Genomic DNA, 15,699 nt, shown 5'->3' with positions numbered 1-15,699 from the left:
TTTATACAGGTCATTCATTGTACACCATGCATATAGAAGAAAAAGCAACAGCCGAGGAATGCTTTCATACTACCACACCCAAGATGTTGATACCAGGCAAAACGACTTGCAAAACTGGGCCCTCAATACAGTGTAGAATTCCTATGGGTTACAGAGAAATGAGTGGGTTGTTTGTACTGTTATGGCCCATTATGCATGCAGTGCTTATCCCAAGGCTGTCTGCTCCACAGTGGGATCTCCCCATGTTTCTCTCTTTGCACAGAGGAGACCCCACTGTTTGCTCCGATCCTGGCTGCTATTTTGCCTCTACCTGCGTCCAAGTCACTGGCTTCATTGCCGCCTTTTTTTCAATCATCTTAAAAAATATTGGCTGCTTTAATGTTATATAGCTGCTGTGATAGAATGGTAGTGTAAATTTAAAAAAAACTAGTCCCATCGTTCCTCCAAAAATGTCGGCCTGGGAGTGGGCAGAAATGTTCCTGCATGAAGGTGGGGGAAAGCAGAAAGTCCAAAGCAGGAGAAACAGACACTGGATTCCTTTGTTCTCCCTGCACAGGCAGGAAAATATTCAGTTTCTCTGTTCTTGGAAACCGCAGGGATAATAATATCTGCAGCACAGTGAGTGCGTGTGGGGGGGAAAGGCATCTGTCAAGGAAACTGTGCCCTGAAGGAAACGTACACTCACCATGGGACAGACCATCAATCCGTAATAGGCCTATAAGTACCAGCAAGGACTATTAGAGACCTAGTCCAGAGGTAAAATGTTTAGAATGTCAGATGAAGTTCTGAGATGCAAATCTGCACGTTGCCAACGAAGCTTGCTAAATGAGCTTGAGCCAGTCATTCTCAATCAGCCTAAGTGACTTCACAGGGCGGTTATGAGGATAAAAAGGGATAAGAGAACATAACATGGAAGAGAACAGTATTGTAGGCTGCTTTGGGCCTCCATTATGGGGAAGAGTACTTTATGAATAAGTACTGATGCAGAGTGAGGACCAGAAGCTCTCAATCTTTTTTTTTTAAGATAACTTTTAATGGCATAGTACAAAGATTTAAAATAAAAGACAAAAATTGAAAGACAAAATACAAAGCAAAATTAAGATTGTTTATGACAATGCATAAAAACCTGACCGTTTGCTCTAGAGCAGTGATGGCGAACCTATGGCACGGGTGCCAGAGGTGGCACTCAGAGCCCTCTCTGTGGGCACGCGCACCATCGCCCCAGTTTGGGCACTCAACAGTGGCGTAGTGTCAAGGGGACGAGGGGTGTGCAACTCACTTGGTATGTGACCCTGCGGGGGCATGGCAAAGGTGTTCCAGGGGTGTAACAAGGGTGTTTTTGGGCGTTCCAGGGCAGGGCAGGGGCAGGCAGGGGCGTGGCAGGGGTGCAGGACGCACATGTGCCCCAGACGCACTTTTCCCTTGCTCCGCCCCTGGCACTCAGTCTCTAAAAGGTTTGCCATCACTGCTCTAGAGAATCACTGGATTCGTTGTTTAACAGATAAACAGTCTTCGGCTGGTCTGGCCAGCATTCTCAGCCCATCAATAAGGTTGAGAGGAACTTTGTTCTGGCCCGATAATGAAGGGGGCAATAATACAGAACACGGTGTACAGCTTCTGCAGTTTTCAGTGTGCAGATGCAAAAATACTCGCTGTGGGGTGTTTTGGAGTCTCTTCCATCCCTCAAAGCACGTTGCATCTGGACAAAGTGATGGTACGTCGGCGCTCCGGATCAGAAAAGTGAACAAATATCTGGCCACGTCTAAGCGGCCATATGGGATGCCAAGGGAGAGGGGAGAGCAGAACTTTTTTTGAATGAGCCATCAATTCCTGATGTTCTAATTCAAAAAGTCTAGATTTTATAGTGGAGAACATCTCGCTGGGAGGGAGCATGGCTATAACATCGGGAAGCTCTCAGTCAACTTACAGCAGCAGTGGCATAGGAGGTTAAGAGCTCGTGTATCTAATCTGGAGGAACCGGGTTTGATTCCCAGCTCTGCCGCCTGAGCTGTGGAGGCTTATCTGGGGAATTCAGATTAGCCTGTACACTCCCACACACGCCAGCTGGGTGACCTTGGGCTAGTCACAGCTTCTCGGAGCTCTCTCAGCCCCACCTACCTCACAGGGTGTTTGTTGGGAGGGGAGAAGGGCAAGGAGATTGTAAACCCCTTTGAGTCTCCTGCAGGAGAGAAAGGGGGGATATAAATCCAAACTCTTCTCTTCTTCTTCTTCTTATTTCAAACTTTGTAAAATTCTCTTGAACCAAGTGACCAATGGATAATGAGAGAGAGCCAGCAGCTATGGAAAACTTTCCCTATTGCCATTGGTGGCCAACTGACAAAACCAATTAGAATGTGTGTATCAGTTCTGACCTGCAGAAGCATGGGTGGATTGAAAAACGTCAATGGAAGTGCATGGCAAAACAGCGGGGTGGGATGCTTCAAACTGAATTCTCTCTCCAGTCAAGTGACTGCAGTCCAGACCTCACGTATGCAAGAGAGAATGGTCAGAGGGAGAATCAACACTGCCTTAAAACCAACTATCTATGGAATCAACAAGTGCCAGGAAACTGATACCTAAAAAAGAGAAAGGAAGGCTCAAGTTAAATCACATGCACGCTGTAAAAATCAGAAAGGAAATGTGACGGAGCACACATATCGCATAGCTTTCTCAGCACATGCACTGGCAGCCAATATGTGACCAGGTTCTAATAAAAGCATAAGTGATTCCGTTTAAGGACCTCTGAAGGAGTATCTGTATCCATATTCATCTGGGCAGCCAATTCAAACTTCCAGTCAGGGTCTTTAGGCTGTCCCCTGTCAGGTGCACAGGATTCTGCCCATTTGAAGGTTTTCTCCATAGTGGCTCCGTTGTTATGGAATAGTCTCACGAAACAAGTTAGGAAAATTCCTCTTTAATGCAGTTCCAGAAATTATACAATGGCGGCCTTTTCAAGGAGGGCCATTACAGCTAGGGTTTGTTTAATGGTTTAAGTGAATTTGTTCTTGTGATTGACTTTTACTTTTTGTAGGCTATCATAGGTCCATAGGTGGAGTGAAGAGTTCAATAAATAAATAAGGCCACAAGAAACCAGCTTTTGGTACATCCAGAACAGAATGCAGAGGTTATGCCTCATAGCTTACAGCAGCTTTTATCCTACACAATACTGAATGTTCACTGTGGACATGCAATACCATGATTTAAAACTAATGAACAGTGAGATAAAATTCCAACTACGTTAAAACCCAACTAGCGTCACACGCTTTCCTGTAAATTCCCACAAAGTATGGAATGAGGTCTTCAGTCAGGGCGCACACCCCACACAAAAGTGTTATCCCTGTGGCCACATCTACACATGCAACCAAACACTTGTTCTCATACTTTGCCTGTCCAAACACCATTCAGTCCAAGGAGTACACCAAATCTCAGACCTTTCAGAGTAGCTCAGTCCCTCAGTGAAGCGGAGTTCACCCACACAGAAAACGATTTGTCAGCTAAAGAAGCGGCCTTACTCCAAGTTCAGCCCTTGGTCTGTCAAGGTCAGCGTTCCCTACTCCAGCAGTGTCTCTCCAGCATCTCAAGGTTTTTACATTTTCACCTACCTAATCTATTTTATCTAGACATGTCAGGAATGGAACTTGGGACTTTCTGCAGGCAAAGCAGAGGCTCAACCACAAAGCCATGACCCCCTCAAGAGACTTCAAGCCCACAGCTGTATGCTTTGCTGGACTACAGTTCTAAACTCAAGAACAATGAAATATTTTTATGTAGATCTATAGCCAGCCTTTCAACCAAATTGATTTGCAAATTGCTAATTTTCTATCGATGTTGGCAATTCAACTGGTTGTAGTGGGTTTTCTGGCTGTGTGGCCGTGGTCTGGTGGATCTTATTCCTAACGTTTTGCCTGCATCTGTGGCTGGCATCTTCAGAGGTGTATCAAGAGGGAAGTCTGTTCCACACTGTGTCCAGGGGTGGCATGCAAGGGAGGGGAGGGGGCCCGGCATCTGGAGATGGCCCACCCACCCTAGCAGAGGGAGAGAAGGGGAGGGAGGGGTGGCATGCAAGGGAGGGGAGGGAGGGGTGGCATGCAAGGGAGGGGAGGAACAAGATTCACCAGACCACGGCCACACAGCCCAGAAAACCCACTACAACCAGTTGAATCCGGCCGTGAAAGCCTTCAACAATACAGTCAGCAATTCTGGGTTTTTTTTGTTTTTGTTTTTCTGTTTTGTTTTTGCCCTCAAGTCACAGCTAACTTATGGTGAGCCTGTAGCATTTCCAAGGCAAAAGATGTTCAGAGCTGGTTTGCTATTGCCTGTCTCACCATTACTAGGAAATCTCCCATCGGAATACTAGCCGGGCCTGACCCTGCTTAACTTCCATGATCAGATGAGATCAAGCTTGCCTGGGCTATCCATGTCAGGGCAGCAATCTACTGACACCCATCAACTATTCTTCTTTCTTGAAGTCACAAAGGACCAGCTAGAGTGCTTCTGCTCCATCGAGTTTGGCAGAGGAAGGGAAGAAGGACCACAGAAATAGGATTGTGTCCAGGTGAATGTGACAGCAGCATCAAACCCAAGTATTCATACTATGATTAATGAATCAGAAAATCAGTTTTTCCTCTACAGAATTCTTTGAGGAGAAAAAAAGATTAGAAGAGCCTTCCACGTACTCATACACACTTAAGTAGCCATGCTGATTCTCTCCCTTCAACAAGACCATGACCCCCCCTCTCCCCACAGCTCAATATATTGTTCAGTTTTTCTACCAAGATGCTGTTTATCTCCTCCAGGAGCAGCAGTGGCGTAGTGGTTAAGAGCAGGTGCATTCTAATCTGGAGGAACCGGGTTTGATTCCCAGCTCTGCCGCCTGAGCTGTGGAGGCTTATCTGGGGAATTCAGATTAGCCTGTGCATTCCAACACACCCCATCTGGGTGACCTTGGGCTAGTCACAGTTCTTCTGAGCTCTCTCAGCCCCACCTACCTCGCAGGGTGTTTGTTGTGAGGGGGGAAGGGTGAGGAGTTTGTAAGCCCTTTGAGTCTCCTAGGAGAGAAAGGGGGAATATAAATCCAACTCTTATTATTATTGAAAGTCCTGTCTTCTGTTGCCAATGGGAACAGCCCCCTGCCCTCCTTTAAGTGACAGCCTCAATAAAGAGAGAAACTGCGCCCGCCCCTCAACCTCGTCCTCTCTGGTCTGCGCATTCCCAAGTCCCTCAGTCTTCCCTCACTGGGCTTAGTCTTCAGGGCCCATTCATGATGCATCCAAATGAACTGGGGATTCCTCAGTTTTTAAGAAGACATAACAGAGGTTTGTTCAAGAGCCTAAAATGTCAAAAGTGCCTTGAGGGTTGCATGTCTCCACCCACCCTCTTTTGGGCTGTGCCTGATGAAACATAATAGCTGCCTGTCCTGAACCAGCCTTAAAATAGATACCAACTGAACTTTGTATTTTAACTTATGTGGAATCATTTGCCTGCTATTCAGATAGAGCAGTTGGGTGGTCTTTAGCCCAAACTGGCATAGCATCGAACTGATAGATATCTTCTTTTTGTTTGTTCAGAAAGGCCTTTATGAATGCATTTCTGGGGAAAACAAATGCACGTTTGTTTCACATTTGTTTTGTGCAAGCTGTGTCTTCCTAAAGATTACAGAGATGTTAGTTTCCACACTGCTCAGGATTGCTGTGTGCATCGTAGCTGTTTAAGAAGGCTAGCCGTGCCAGTCTCTTGCTGGAAACAGTCAGCAGGATACCTGAAAGGCTACCAAATTTTTATTCTACTAAAAGTTTTTGTGGAGTGGAGTTTCCTTCCGACATCTGTGGTGGCTGGTCCCTGTAAGCTTAATGCTAGCCTAGTCTTTAAGGTGACACGAGATTCACTTCATCAGTGATGCGACTGCCAAATGGAAGGGTACTTAGAGTGTCCCAAGATCTGTAAGTCCCTGACAAAGTAACTCCTTCAGCACTCTCCCGTACATTTGCTCCTTCGTGTGAACTGTTTATTTGTTCTTTGACACCAACCTCTGAAAAGATTTTTTAAAATTAATAATAATAAGAGGAGGAGGAGGAGTTTGGATTTATATCCCCCCTTTCTCTCCTGTAGGAGACTCAAAGGGGCTGACCCTTCCCCCCTCCTGGCCCTTCCCCCCTCACAACAAACACCCTGTGAGGTAGGTGGGGCTGAGAGAGCTCAGAAGAACTGTGACTAGCCCAAGGTCACCCAGCTGGTGTGTGTGGGAGTGCACAGACTAATCTGAATTCCCCAGATAAGCCTCCACAGCTCAAGTGGCAGAACGGGGAATCAAACCCGGTTCCTCCAGATTAGAATGCACCTGCTCTTAACCACTACGCCACTGCTGCTCCTGGAGGAGATAAACAGCATCTTGGTAGAAAAACTGAACAATATATTGAGCTGTGGGGAGAGGGGGGGTCATGGTCTTGTTGAAGGGAGAGAATCAACATGGCTACTTAAGTGTGTATGAGTACGTGGAAGACTCTTCTAATCTAACACAGCCTTGAAGAACTGGCTAACCTAACACCAAGAAGCCCAAATCTGTTACATCTTCATGCTTCCTAAACCAAACTTTGAAAAACTTAGCTCCCCAATATTATACGTAAATGGTAAAAGTTCATGTAGAGGAGGTTTAATTATGGCCTATATTACCAAACAAATCTCCATTGGGGGTTCAAACTGGTACCTTAATAAGTAACTGGAACAGTCCTTGCAAAGGAGGAGAGGTGTATATTCATGATCTATTTCTCATTTAGCTCTCATTAATAAACTGTCCATTTTGAGTTTCAAATGGATATCAATATATAATTAGATGACCCATCGGGCCGGATCACATGGTTCCAAACCAGTGGAGTACCAACAGTATTTCATCCTTAAATGGGAGTAAGCAACGCTGAGTGAAGCTTTGATTCTGAGTAAACATGAACAGGTTCAGGCTGTGAATTCTTTTCCATCACCTCTTAACAGTTGTTGATAATTTAAAAAAAAGTCCCACATCACAGCAAAGTCTCGAGAAACACCTGCAGCCTTGAAGAACTGGCTAACAGATCCTTCAGCATGATCATACCATATATAAACCCTCATACCTATCAATCAAAAACTGGGCCTCTTCCCTGGTATGAAGTGAAACCACAGATCGCTGGAAGTCACAGTGGAATGCAGAGGGAACTCAGGTTCTAAACTAGCCGCAATGGGAATAATTTGCTTTACATGTGCCTGCAACGTTCATTTATAGAGTAAGGAGACCCCATTTTCAGGGCATGTAGGTGAGGGGAATCGAATATTCACTGCCTTCGATATCAGCTTAAGGTCTTTTCTCTCAAGTACCAAAATATCTAAAATACGGCAGGCTGACACAAAAGTGCAGTAATATTTATTTTTATTTATTTATGTATCTGTACACTAGTTTCCCACCCATCACCAAAAGATAGGAAAGAGGAACTGCTCAAGAGCCACATAACTTGTTGACATTAAAATTAGACTACTCGCTGCTTTATCTCTGGGCCTTTCCCCACTTACCTTAAGCCCCACGCTACTTGAGGAGAGTAGCGCGGGGTCCCCCAGCACTCCTAATGCAAAGAGGGGCGAGCGAGTTAGCCGCCTCGACGCTGCAGCGCCTTCAGCGCGGAGGCATCCCCTGGCGCTTCTTGCAAAGGGCAATTTGATGACTCCTCGCCGCAGAGCCGCTGGGGTCGCGGGGATGTTCAGGCTGCGCGCTACCAGGGATGCCGCTGCGACTGGGAATTGGCGCGGCAAGTAAGCAACCCTTGGACAAAGGTAAGTGAGGAAAGGGCCCATGTGTAGAGTAGGTGTATGAACAACAAACATGACTGCCCTTGTGCATCTAGTAGAGCTCAAGTCAGTTACTCAGGAAATGTACTAGACTAGGGTTGGTATACACAAACAGTGTTTGTTTTCTTGGTGACACAAAGAAGCCAATCAGCTCACCCAGAACCAGCCTTCCACCAGAATGGCAAGACAGCCACTACGCAGTTGGTGGCTAGAAATGCAGCCACTTCTGACGAAAAAACCTGGCGCATCAAAGTTTTGCCAACTACAGGTGCAATTTGGCCTGTCCGCAGGGGCTCGAACACAGCCAGTTGAGTTCTTTGTATAATTCAGCAACACAGATATTTTATTCCCAGGCTGCAGTGAACAATTTTATATTTCCATGCTGCTCACAGATACCAATCTTGACATAACACACAATATGACTAAGGCCTTTGCAGCTGCATTTGAAGAACGATGCAGGATGATCCGCTCAATAAAGCAGGCTTAATAACTGGATTGGATCGTTACAGCCTTCAAACTACCAACATTATTCTTTATTACGTTGATCCCCCTTTTATAATTGTAATGTTTCTCTCCTCCTTTAGTATTTATGGTTTTTATTCTGCTTTCTTTATTCCCCCATACCTTGTGTCCCCTCAACTTCCTTTTACCACTAGGTTTTGCTTGGATTCCTTGTGGATACATATCTGCTGTTTTACCCGGTAATATGTTTTATCCTTTACTTTATTTACCTTACGCTGGCCTGTGACAGGAAGCAACAAGGACTGATTACCTGACCAGATATCTTGTCAGTTACCCAACACAGAGAGACCTGAAATTGACAATCCCAATCGGTCCTAAAACGATCATCTTATAAAGGCCCACTATCCCGTGTTCCCCCAAGAGAAACTGCTCTTTTCACCATCAAGCAACAGGAGGCAGAAAATACACAAAACAGAACTGGAAACACACACACACCCCGCACAAACTATCACATTCGTTCGTTCTCCACCGTCCCCACGTGCATCCAATTCATGTCGACAGGCAGCCCTGCTCTGTCTTTCAAGCCTGCGTCTGAGCATCCCGTTGATCGCCACCAACCAATCAATCAATCAATCAGGAGCCCGGACGCCCCCGACACCTCCTCCGGTGACGATGACAGCCCTCCTGCTCTCACGCACGGCTATGACTCGCCAGCCCCGCAATTCGTTGCCAAAATGCGATTAAGAGATTAACGGGGGCGGGGGAGGGTGACCGAGGAGGTGGAAAGAGACGCATCCTCCTCGCAGCCGCGTCCGGTGAGGTGCGCCACCGGCTTAACCGGCCGCTGCAGTCCCCGCCAGCCCTGGCTACCTTTTGCGCCGGGTTTCCGATTGCAACTCTGCACCAGCAGAGCCGAAACGGCAGAGGCGGGGAGTTTCAGCCCTCGCAAGCCGATTGCAAATCTACCCCACTGCAGAGGGGAGGGGGGGGGGGGTTTGCAATGATCCCGATGCATTACAAGCCGGGGGGGTCACTGCTGCAGACAATGCAGGGTTTTTTCTACCCCCCGATGTTGCTCTTTTACCTCGATCCACTTCTGCGCTTCGGCCAACGCGGGTTCGGGCTGCGGGGAGTCTCGCGGCGGCTGGCTGGGCTCCTCCATCGGCTGGCAGCCAGGGCTGGCCATTTGCAATGCTGCCGCACCAGCGGGGAGGCCGGGCTCCGACTGCCGGAGGAGCCTTCTTGCAAGCCGCAAAGAAGAGGCGGAGGCCGCGGGCGGGAAGGAACTGCTGACCGCTTTGCAGCCTAGCCTAGGCGGCGGTGGCGGCGGCGGCGGCGACTTTGTGCATGCGGTCACCTCCTCGCCCAGGGCTCCTGGCTGGCTGGATACCTGGCTCGGCCCGCCCACCCGCCGCCTCTTTTGCAATCGGAGTTCAGCGGACTCGGGCGACTACAAATAAAGCCGCAGCCCCAAAGCCGGCTTGCCGCTGCAAATGCCCGGGCCGCTGCGTGCTCGCCAGCGCCCCGCAGAGGGAGAGCAAAGCACGTGCGCCATGCTGAGTTGGGCCCTCGCCCGGTTAAGAGCTGGGCAGGGAAAGCAAAGGGCCTTCCTTCCCTTGGTAGATTTGCTTGCTGCATTCCCCCCCCCCCACCCCCACACACACACACACTCTGGAGGGGGGGGGGAACCCTTTTCCAAAGTTCTGCTAAAATGACCAGGATCCAAAAAACTTTAAAAAGTCTCTCAAAACAAGAGAATCCTTCAAGATGTCCAAAAGCACCCCCTTCCTGCTGGGAACCCAGTTCACTTTTTGATGGACTGTTTTGATTCCTGGATCTGGTTCTCAGCCAGAGTTTTGAGGACCTTTGAAAATAATATTCCTACATTTGTAGGATTGTAACGAGTTGTGAAAAATTTATTTCTTGTGTTTAGACATGTTTCTGTGCATCTTTTGCGGAGACCTGGTCTGGGAGGCTTGCCTCGTTAAAAACAATATGATAAAATAAAAAGACAATGTAAGTATTAATTGTAAGTAAGTATTAGAATAAATCATGGAATGACACTCCACGCCCTAAAATTATAATCATAAAACAGTCCTTGGGCTCCCAGCATATCATAAAACGAGCTATAAAAGACAGAACCCCTCAATTAGAACCACAGGTAAAAACATTTTATCCTGGCACCTAAAGGCCAGTAAAGTAAATCAGGTGAGTCTCAAGGGGGAGGGCATTCCAAAAGCAAGGTGCCACCACTGAAAAAGCCCTTCCTCGATTACTACCTGTATTATCTCTGTGGGAAAACACAAGAGTCCAGGACTTAGGAAGAGGCTCTGTGCTGGCAGGCTGGATTTTTAACACAAGTTCTATGCCAGTGGTGGCGAACTTACGGCACGCGTGCCAGAGGTGGCACTCAGAGCCCTCTCTGTGGGCACGCGCACACAGAGTTCGTCATGTGGGGGAGCAGAAAATCACACACACCCCATACACACACATATCTAGGCTGGCCTTGATTCTGAGTAAACCCTCCTAGGGTCATGATTCACCCATTCGAAGTGTTGTACGGTTGCTTCACCAAGCTTACTCCTGAGTAATATGCGCTTTATTTATTTATTTGTTTGTTTGTTTGTTTATGGGATTTCTATACCGCCCAATCCCCAAAGGGCTCTGGGCGGTGTACAACATGGATTCCATATACAGTATATAAACAAAACCCCATTAAATTAAAATGTAAGTTTAAAAGTTTAAATATTTAAAACGCAGCAGTAATTCAGTAAAATGGCATTAGCAATACCCCAGATTAAACCCTCCCAAAAAAGGGCTTCAGGACAAACTGTTTTTTCTAAACTAAAACCTCAGTATTCAGGTTAAATTGCCATGTTGGCACTTTGTGATGAATAAGCGGGTTTTGGATTGCAATTTGGGCACTTGGTCTCAAAAAGGTTCACCATCACTGTTCTATGCAGTCACATGCCACCTGTTTTTCTTCCTGCACAGCTAGAGGGACCATGTGTACTTTGGAGCGAGTATTAACACTGAACTGCTTTATACCAAGGCAGATCATTGCATTCAGTGGCATACCAAGGGCATGACCGGCTCCCCGTGCCCCCCCAGCACCCTCGCGCCCCAGCGGGGGAAGGGGGGGCAGGGCTCAGGGACAACTCAGATGGGTGCCGTGGCAGCAGGCCAGCTCCTGGGCCGGCCTGCCACTGTGGTGCCCACCTGGTCTGCCTGCTATGAGCCCCAACCCCCTGGTCTCCCTGCAGGCCAGCTCCTGCCCTCCCCGGGGCATGCAGGGCACCGAGGGCAGGGCTGAATGGCGGATGGCTTGAATGGGCACTGCGGCAGTAGGTCAGCTCCTGCCCTCCTCATCCTCCCTGGGGAGGGGGAGGGAGTCAGCCTGCACCTATGGTAAACAGCTCAGCCGGCAAGCAGTGCCCTGGCACGGGGGGAGCCACCGGGTGCCAGCCGGGTCACCATGCCGCCAGAAAGGCCAGGCTTGGGGACCCAACCGGCATACAGTGCCCTCCCACGTGGCAAAATGGCCTGTGTCCTCCATTAGCGGTACGCCACTGCTTGTATTCTATTCTGACTGACCATCTCTCTCTTTTTCTCTCTCTTTCCCCAGCATCTCACACAGAGAAGACTCTGCCCTTCTGCAGCCTTAATACTTTTTATAACTGAAGATCCCAAGGCCTGAATTTGGGAGGGTTTTTTTTTACAAATCTCTTACACTGAACCCTGACTCTTCTTTCCAGGATAGAACAGAACATACAACTGTCTCTGGATATTAAAATCAGACCCTAAACATTTTTACACACAAACCGGAAACCAGTTTGGTGTGATGGGTAACATTCTGCATTCAGATTAGGGAGTTCCAATTCTTACTGTGTTGTGTACTTGGGCAAGTCTACTCCGAGTTTAACTTACTTCAGAGATGTCATATTAGGATAAATCTGATAATGCCACGTATTCTACCATGAGTGCCTTGGAGAAAGAGCAGAGTAAGTTAGAGAGCTACAGAGACAGACAATCCAGTTCAGACACCTGTTTAACATCTTAGCTGCTGTCTGCAGAAATGAAATTTCCTGGCACATCATTCCAATTCATTGTGCCTAGAACGGTAGCCTTAAATTACAGGCCTATACACAAGCACCTGTCGCTGATTCAAGATAACCAACTGAGCAATGTGGCTGCAATGCCTTCTTCATAGGAGCCACTGCAAAATAACTGGTGGCACCTTCATCAGTTAAAAAAAGGCCAATTTAGTTTGGACATCATCCCGTGAGTCGCTGGACTAGCCTTGTGAAGGTTAAAAAACTTTTTCAGGCCTTGCACAGGTAGCTCTCAGTAGAGGGAGGCCTAATGCTGAAATCGCGAGTGCAAATATTCAGATACTCAGGAGCAAACAGCACAGCAAGAAGATTTCACAGAAGACAGGATTAGGTCTTCTTTAGCTTTGCCAATGCTGAACCTGTTTCCCTTTCAACCAAGCGGGCCAGACAGTATCTTGGCTCCCCCGTTGCTATGGCAACAGGCCTAGCAGAAGCCCAAGCTACTTTTTTTTTACTGCCATCTGCCTGTGGATTTGCACAGCTTTTCCATAAGCTCAGAGGCAGAGATTTTTCCTCCTTCTAGGCAACATTGTTATCCTTTCAGGAGGCAAAACAGTACATCCATGTCATGGGGAGAATGGAGAGTTTGCTATTTGGGGGCGAGGGGGGATTTCCATTTTGTGACTGGCAGAGAGAGCAGACAGTGATAGACCTGGTTCAGAGATAGCAACATGGCCTGCGCAGGCTGTGCTCCAGCTGAGGATACGTAAGGTGACAATGAGACTTTGCAGTTTAAACAGAGAACATCACTAAGGTTTAGGCAAGGTGCACATTATTGGGGTTGTCTGAGTGCTGCCCCTACCTGGTGCCAGCAGAGTCTCGAAAATGGCTTCTGCTGACAGGCACTGCGTGTGTAAATTAGTGTTGGGGAGGCAACAACCGCTGGATCTGGAGTTCCCTCTGAGTCACTTTCATTAGACATTTCCTAGACAGCATCTTTGCAGCCAACCCTGGCAGGTGTCTGTTGGGGAGGAATGGAAAATTAAGATAGACCCACAAGGGAGGGATGACATTGTTGTGCATCCTTATTGATTCCTAGAATTTAATTGGAATACTCTTCCTGTCAACGATGGGTTAATTTCCTTCTGCTCGAGATGCAAAAAACCCATAAGAATTGCTGAGCTGGATCAGACCAGCATCTTTTCCATCAGTGACTAACTAGTCACTAACTACTCAATGGTATTTCCCTTGAGTCGCAGTGCATCATATTTGCAGTCACCATCAACCCTCCCCTCTCCTCCCCTCCCTTGCATGCCATCCCTCACTCACTCCCTCCCTAACCCTAACCCTAACCCCTCCCCTCCCTTGCATGCCACCCCTCCCTTCCCCTTTCTCCGCTAGGGTGGGTGGGCCATGTCCAGATGCCGGGCCCCCTCCCCTTCCCTCCCTTGCATGCCATCCCTCACTCCCTCCCCTCCCTTGCATGCTACCTCCCTCCCTTCCCTTCCTCCCTCCTCCACTGCTTAGGGTGGGTGGGCCATGTCCAGATGCCGGGCCCCCTCCCCTTCCCTCCCTTGCATGCCATCCCTCACTTCCCTCCCCCTCGATCTTGTACCTCTCTATCCTGCATTGGTTAGACCTCACCTGGAATATTGTGTAGAAAAAAGGGGTTCCATTCCTGGCATAAGGCCTGATCCTCAGGGGTCTCACAACTTAACCATTCTTCTGTCAGAAGCTGCTTCAAGGTGGGGACCACCAGACAACCACAAGCCCCACCAGACTTACCCACTTTCCTTAAACATGGGGCAGGTGCCACATTGAGAAATTTTGCTCAGAAGAGCCACATATAACATGACAAAGAGTCACATGTGGCTTCCAAACCTCTGAATTAGTGTCACTGAACAATATAATCATAGGAAACCCACAAGCAGGGTATAAGAGAATAGACGTATGACATCTCTCCTCCTCCTAACAACTGGCATTCAGAGACACTGAACCTGGGTGCTGAGTTTAGTCATCATAATTTATAGCTATCCTTCATAGATTTGTCAAACCCTATTAAAAGCTACCCAACCCAATGACCATCAGTTCACTCTTATCTTGTGATCACAAAGCAGGATATTTAGTAGTATAGGTGCCAATTGAAGCCTTCTCTCAGATGGGACTAGCAGTTCCCAGCAGCATCCCCTGTCAGCATCATTCTGCAGGGGATGCTGGGAACTGTAGTCCATAACATCTGAGGGCTGCAAGTTTGACACACCTATGTTTCTCTAGGTATAGGTGTCAAATAATCTCGTGCCAGATGGGTTACTGGTTGAAAGTTCCTGCAGCTTCCCCGCCAGCATCATCATTCTGCAGGGGATGATGGGGACTGTAGTCCACAACATCTGGAGGGCCACAAGTTTGACACCTGTGCTCTAAGGCAGTGATGGTGAACCTGTGGCACGGGTGCCAGAGGTGGCACTCGGAGCCCTCTCTGTGGGCACACGCACACAGAGTTCGTTATGTGGGGGCAGAAAATTACACACCCCACACACACATATCTAGACTGGCCTGGGGCACTGAGCACAATGTGCACGTGCTGCGGTGAGCAGGGAAGACCCGGCTGGCGGGCCTGGGGCCTGTGCTCCGGGTGGTTGCTGCCCAAGGGGGACGGGTGGTGCAGAGGAGGCAGAGATGCTTGAAGGGCACAGAGAGGTGCACGTGGGACTTGCTGGAGGCTAGAGCAGGCTGGCCCCTGCTTGAGCGGGGGCGGGGGGGGCGGAGGAAGAGGGAGCCAACAGTTTTTTTCTAAACTAAAACCTAAGTATTCAGGTTAAATTGCCGGGTTGGCACTTTGCGATAAATAAGTGGGGTTTGGGTTGCAATTTGGGCACTCGGTCTCAAAAAGGTTCGCCATCACTGCTCTAGGGTCAAGCAATATGTATGTAAATATATACGGCTTTTTTCGTTGCTTGGCTTCAAAATTATTCTATTAAATTATTAAGCCAGAATTACTTTTCAGTGACTAATGACTTCCAATATGTCCACTAGAAGGTTCTTATCTTCAGTCACTGAAACAAATGCTGAAACTGCAAATATTGAATCAAGGCATCTGTTCTACATATAGTGAAGGATGCTTGCCTGCTGGCAGCTGTTAGTTTACTCTTGCCATGCCACTTTCTAGCAGAGTCATATTTCTTGCTAGCTAGACCATTCGTCCTAGATATCGTATTGCCAAACTTGGCATCAACAATCTGTGTCATTCAAAAACACAGTGTGAATATTAATCTTGTCTTGGCATGATATACTAATCAATGCTCATTTAGCAATGATATCAGGCATAAAGGTTCAGCCACCAAAAAATATCAGCTGCAACATCATCCTTTGTAGACTT

The 15,699-nt window shown here is 47.8% G+C and overlaps 1 protein-coding gene across 1 annotated transcript in view; it reads right to left on the bottom strand.

The window, feature by feature from the left end:
• Nucleotides 1-9,760, bottom strand: part of LIMCH1 (LIM and calponin homology domains 1) — a 231,448-nt gene extending 221,688 nt beyond the window's left edge. Inside the window, exon 1 of the mRNA XM_048509079.1 lies at nucleotides 9,356-9,760. Coding sequence (XP_048365036.1) covers nucleotides 9,356-9,457 — 102 coding nt within the window. The 5' untranslated portion in view covers nucleotides 9,458-9,760. The remainder of the gene's footprint in view (nucleotides 1-9,355) is intronic.
• Between the last annotated feature and the right edge of the window lie 5,939 nt (nucleotides 9,761-15,699).

The sequence above is a fragment of the Sphaerodactylus townsendi genome, linkage group LG10, assembly GCF_021028975.2.
Source record: "Sphaerodactylus townsendi isolate TG3544 linkage group LG10, MPM_Stown_v2.3, whole genome shotgun sequence".
Lineage (NCBI taxonomy): Eukaryota > Metazoa > Chordata > Lepidosauria > Squamata > Sphaerodactylidae > Sphaerodactylus > Sphaerodactylus townsendi.
The sequence above is the reverse complement of the archived record's forward strand: the minus strand, read 5'-3'. Positions and strand labels throughout refer to the sequence as shown.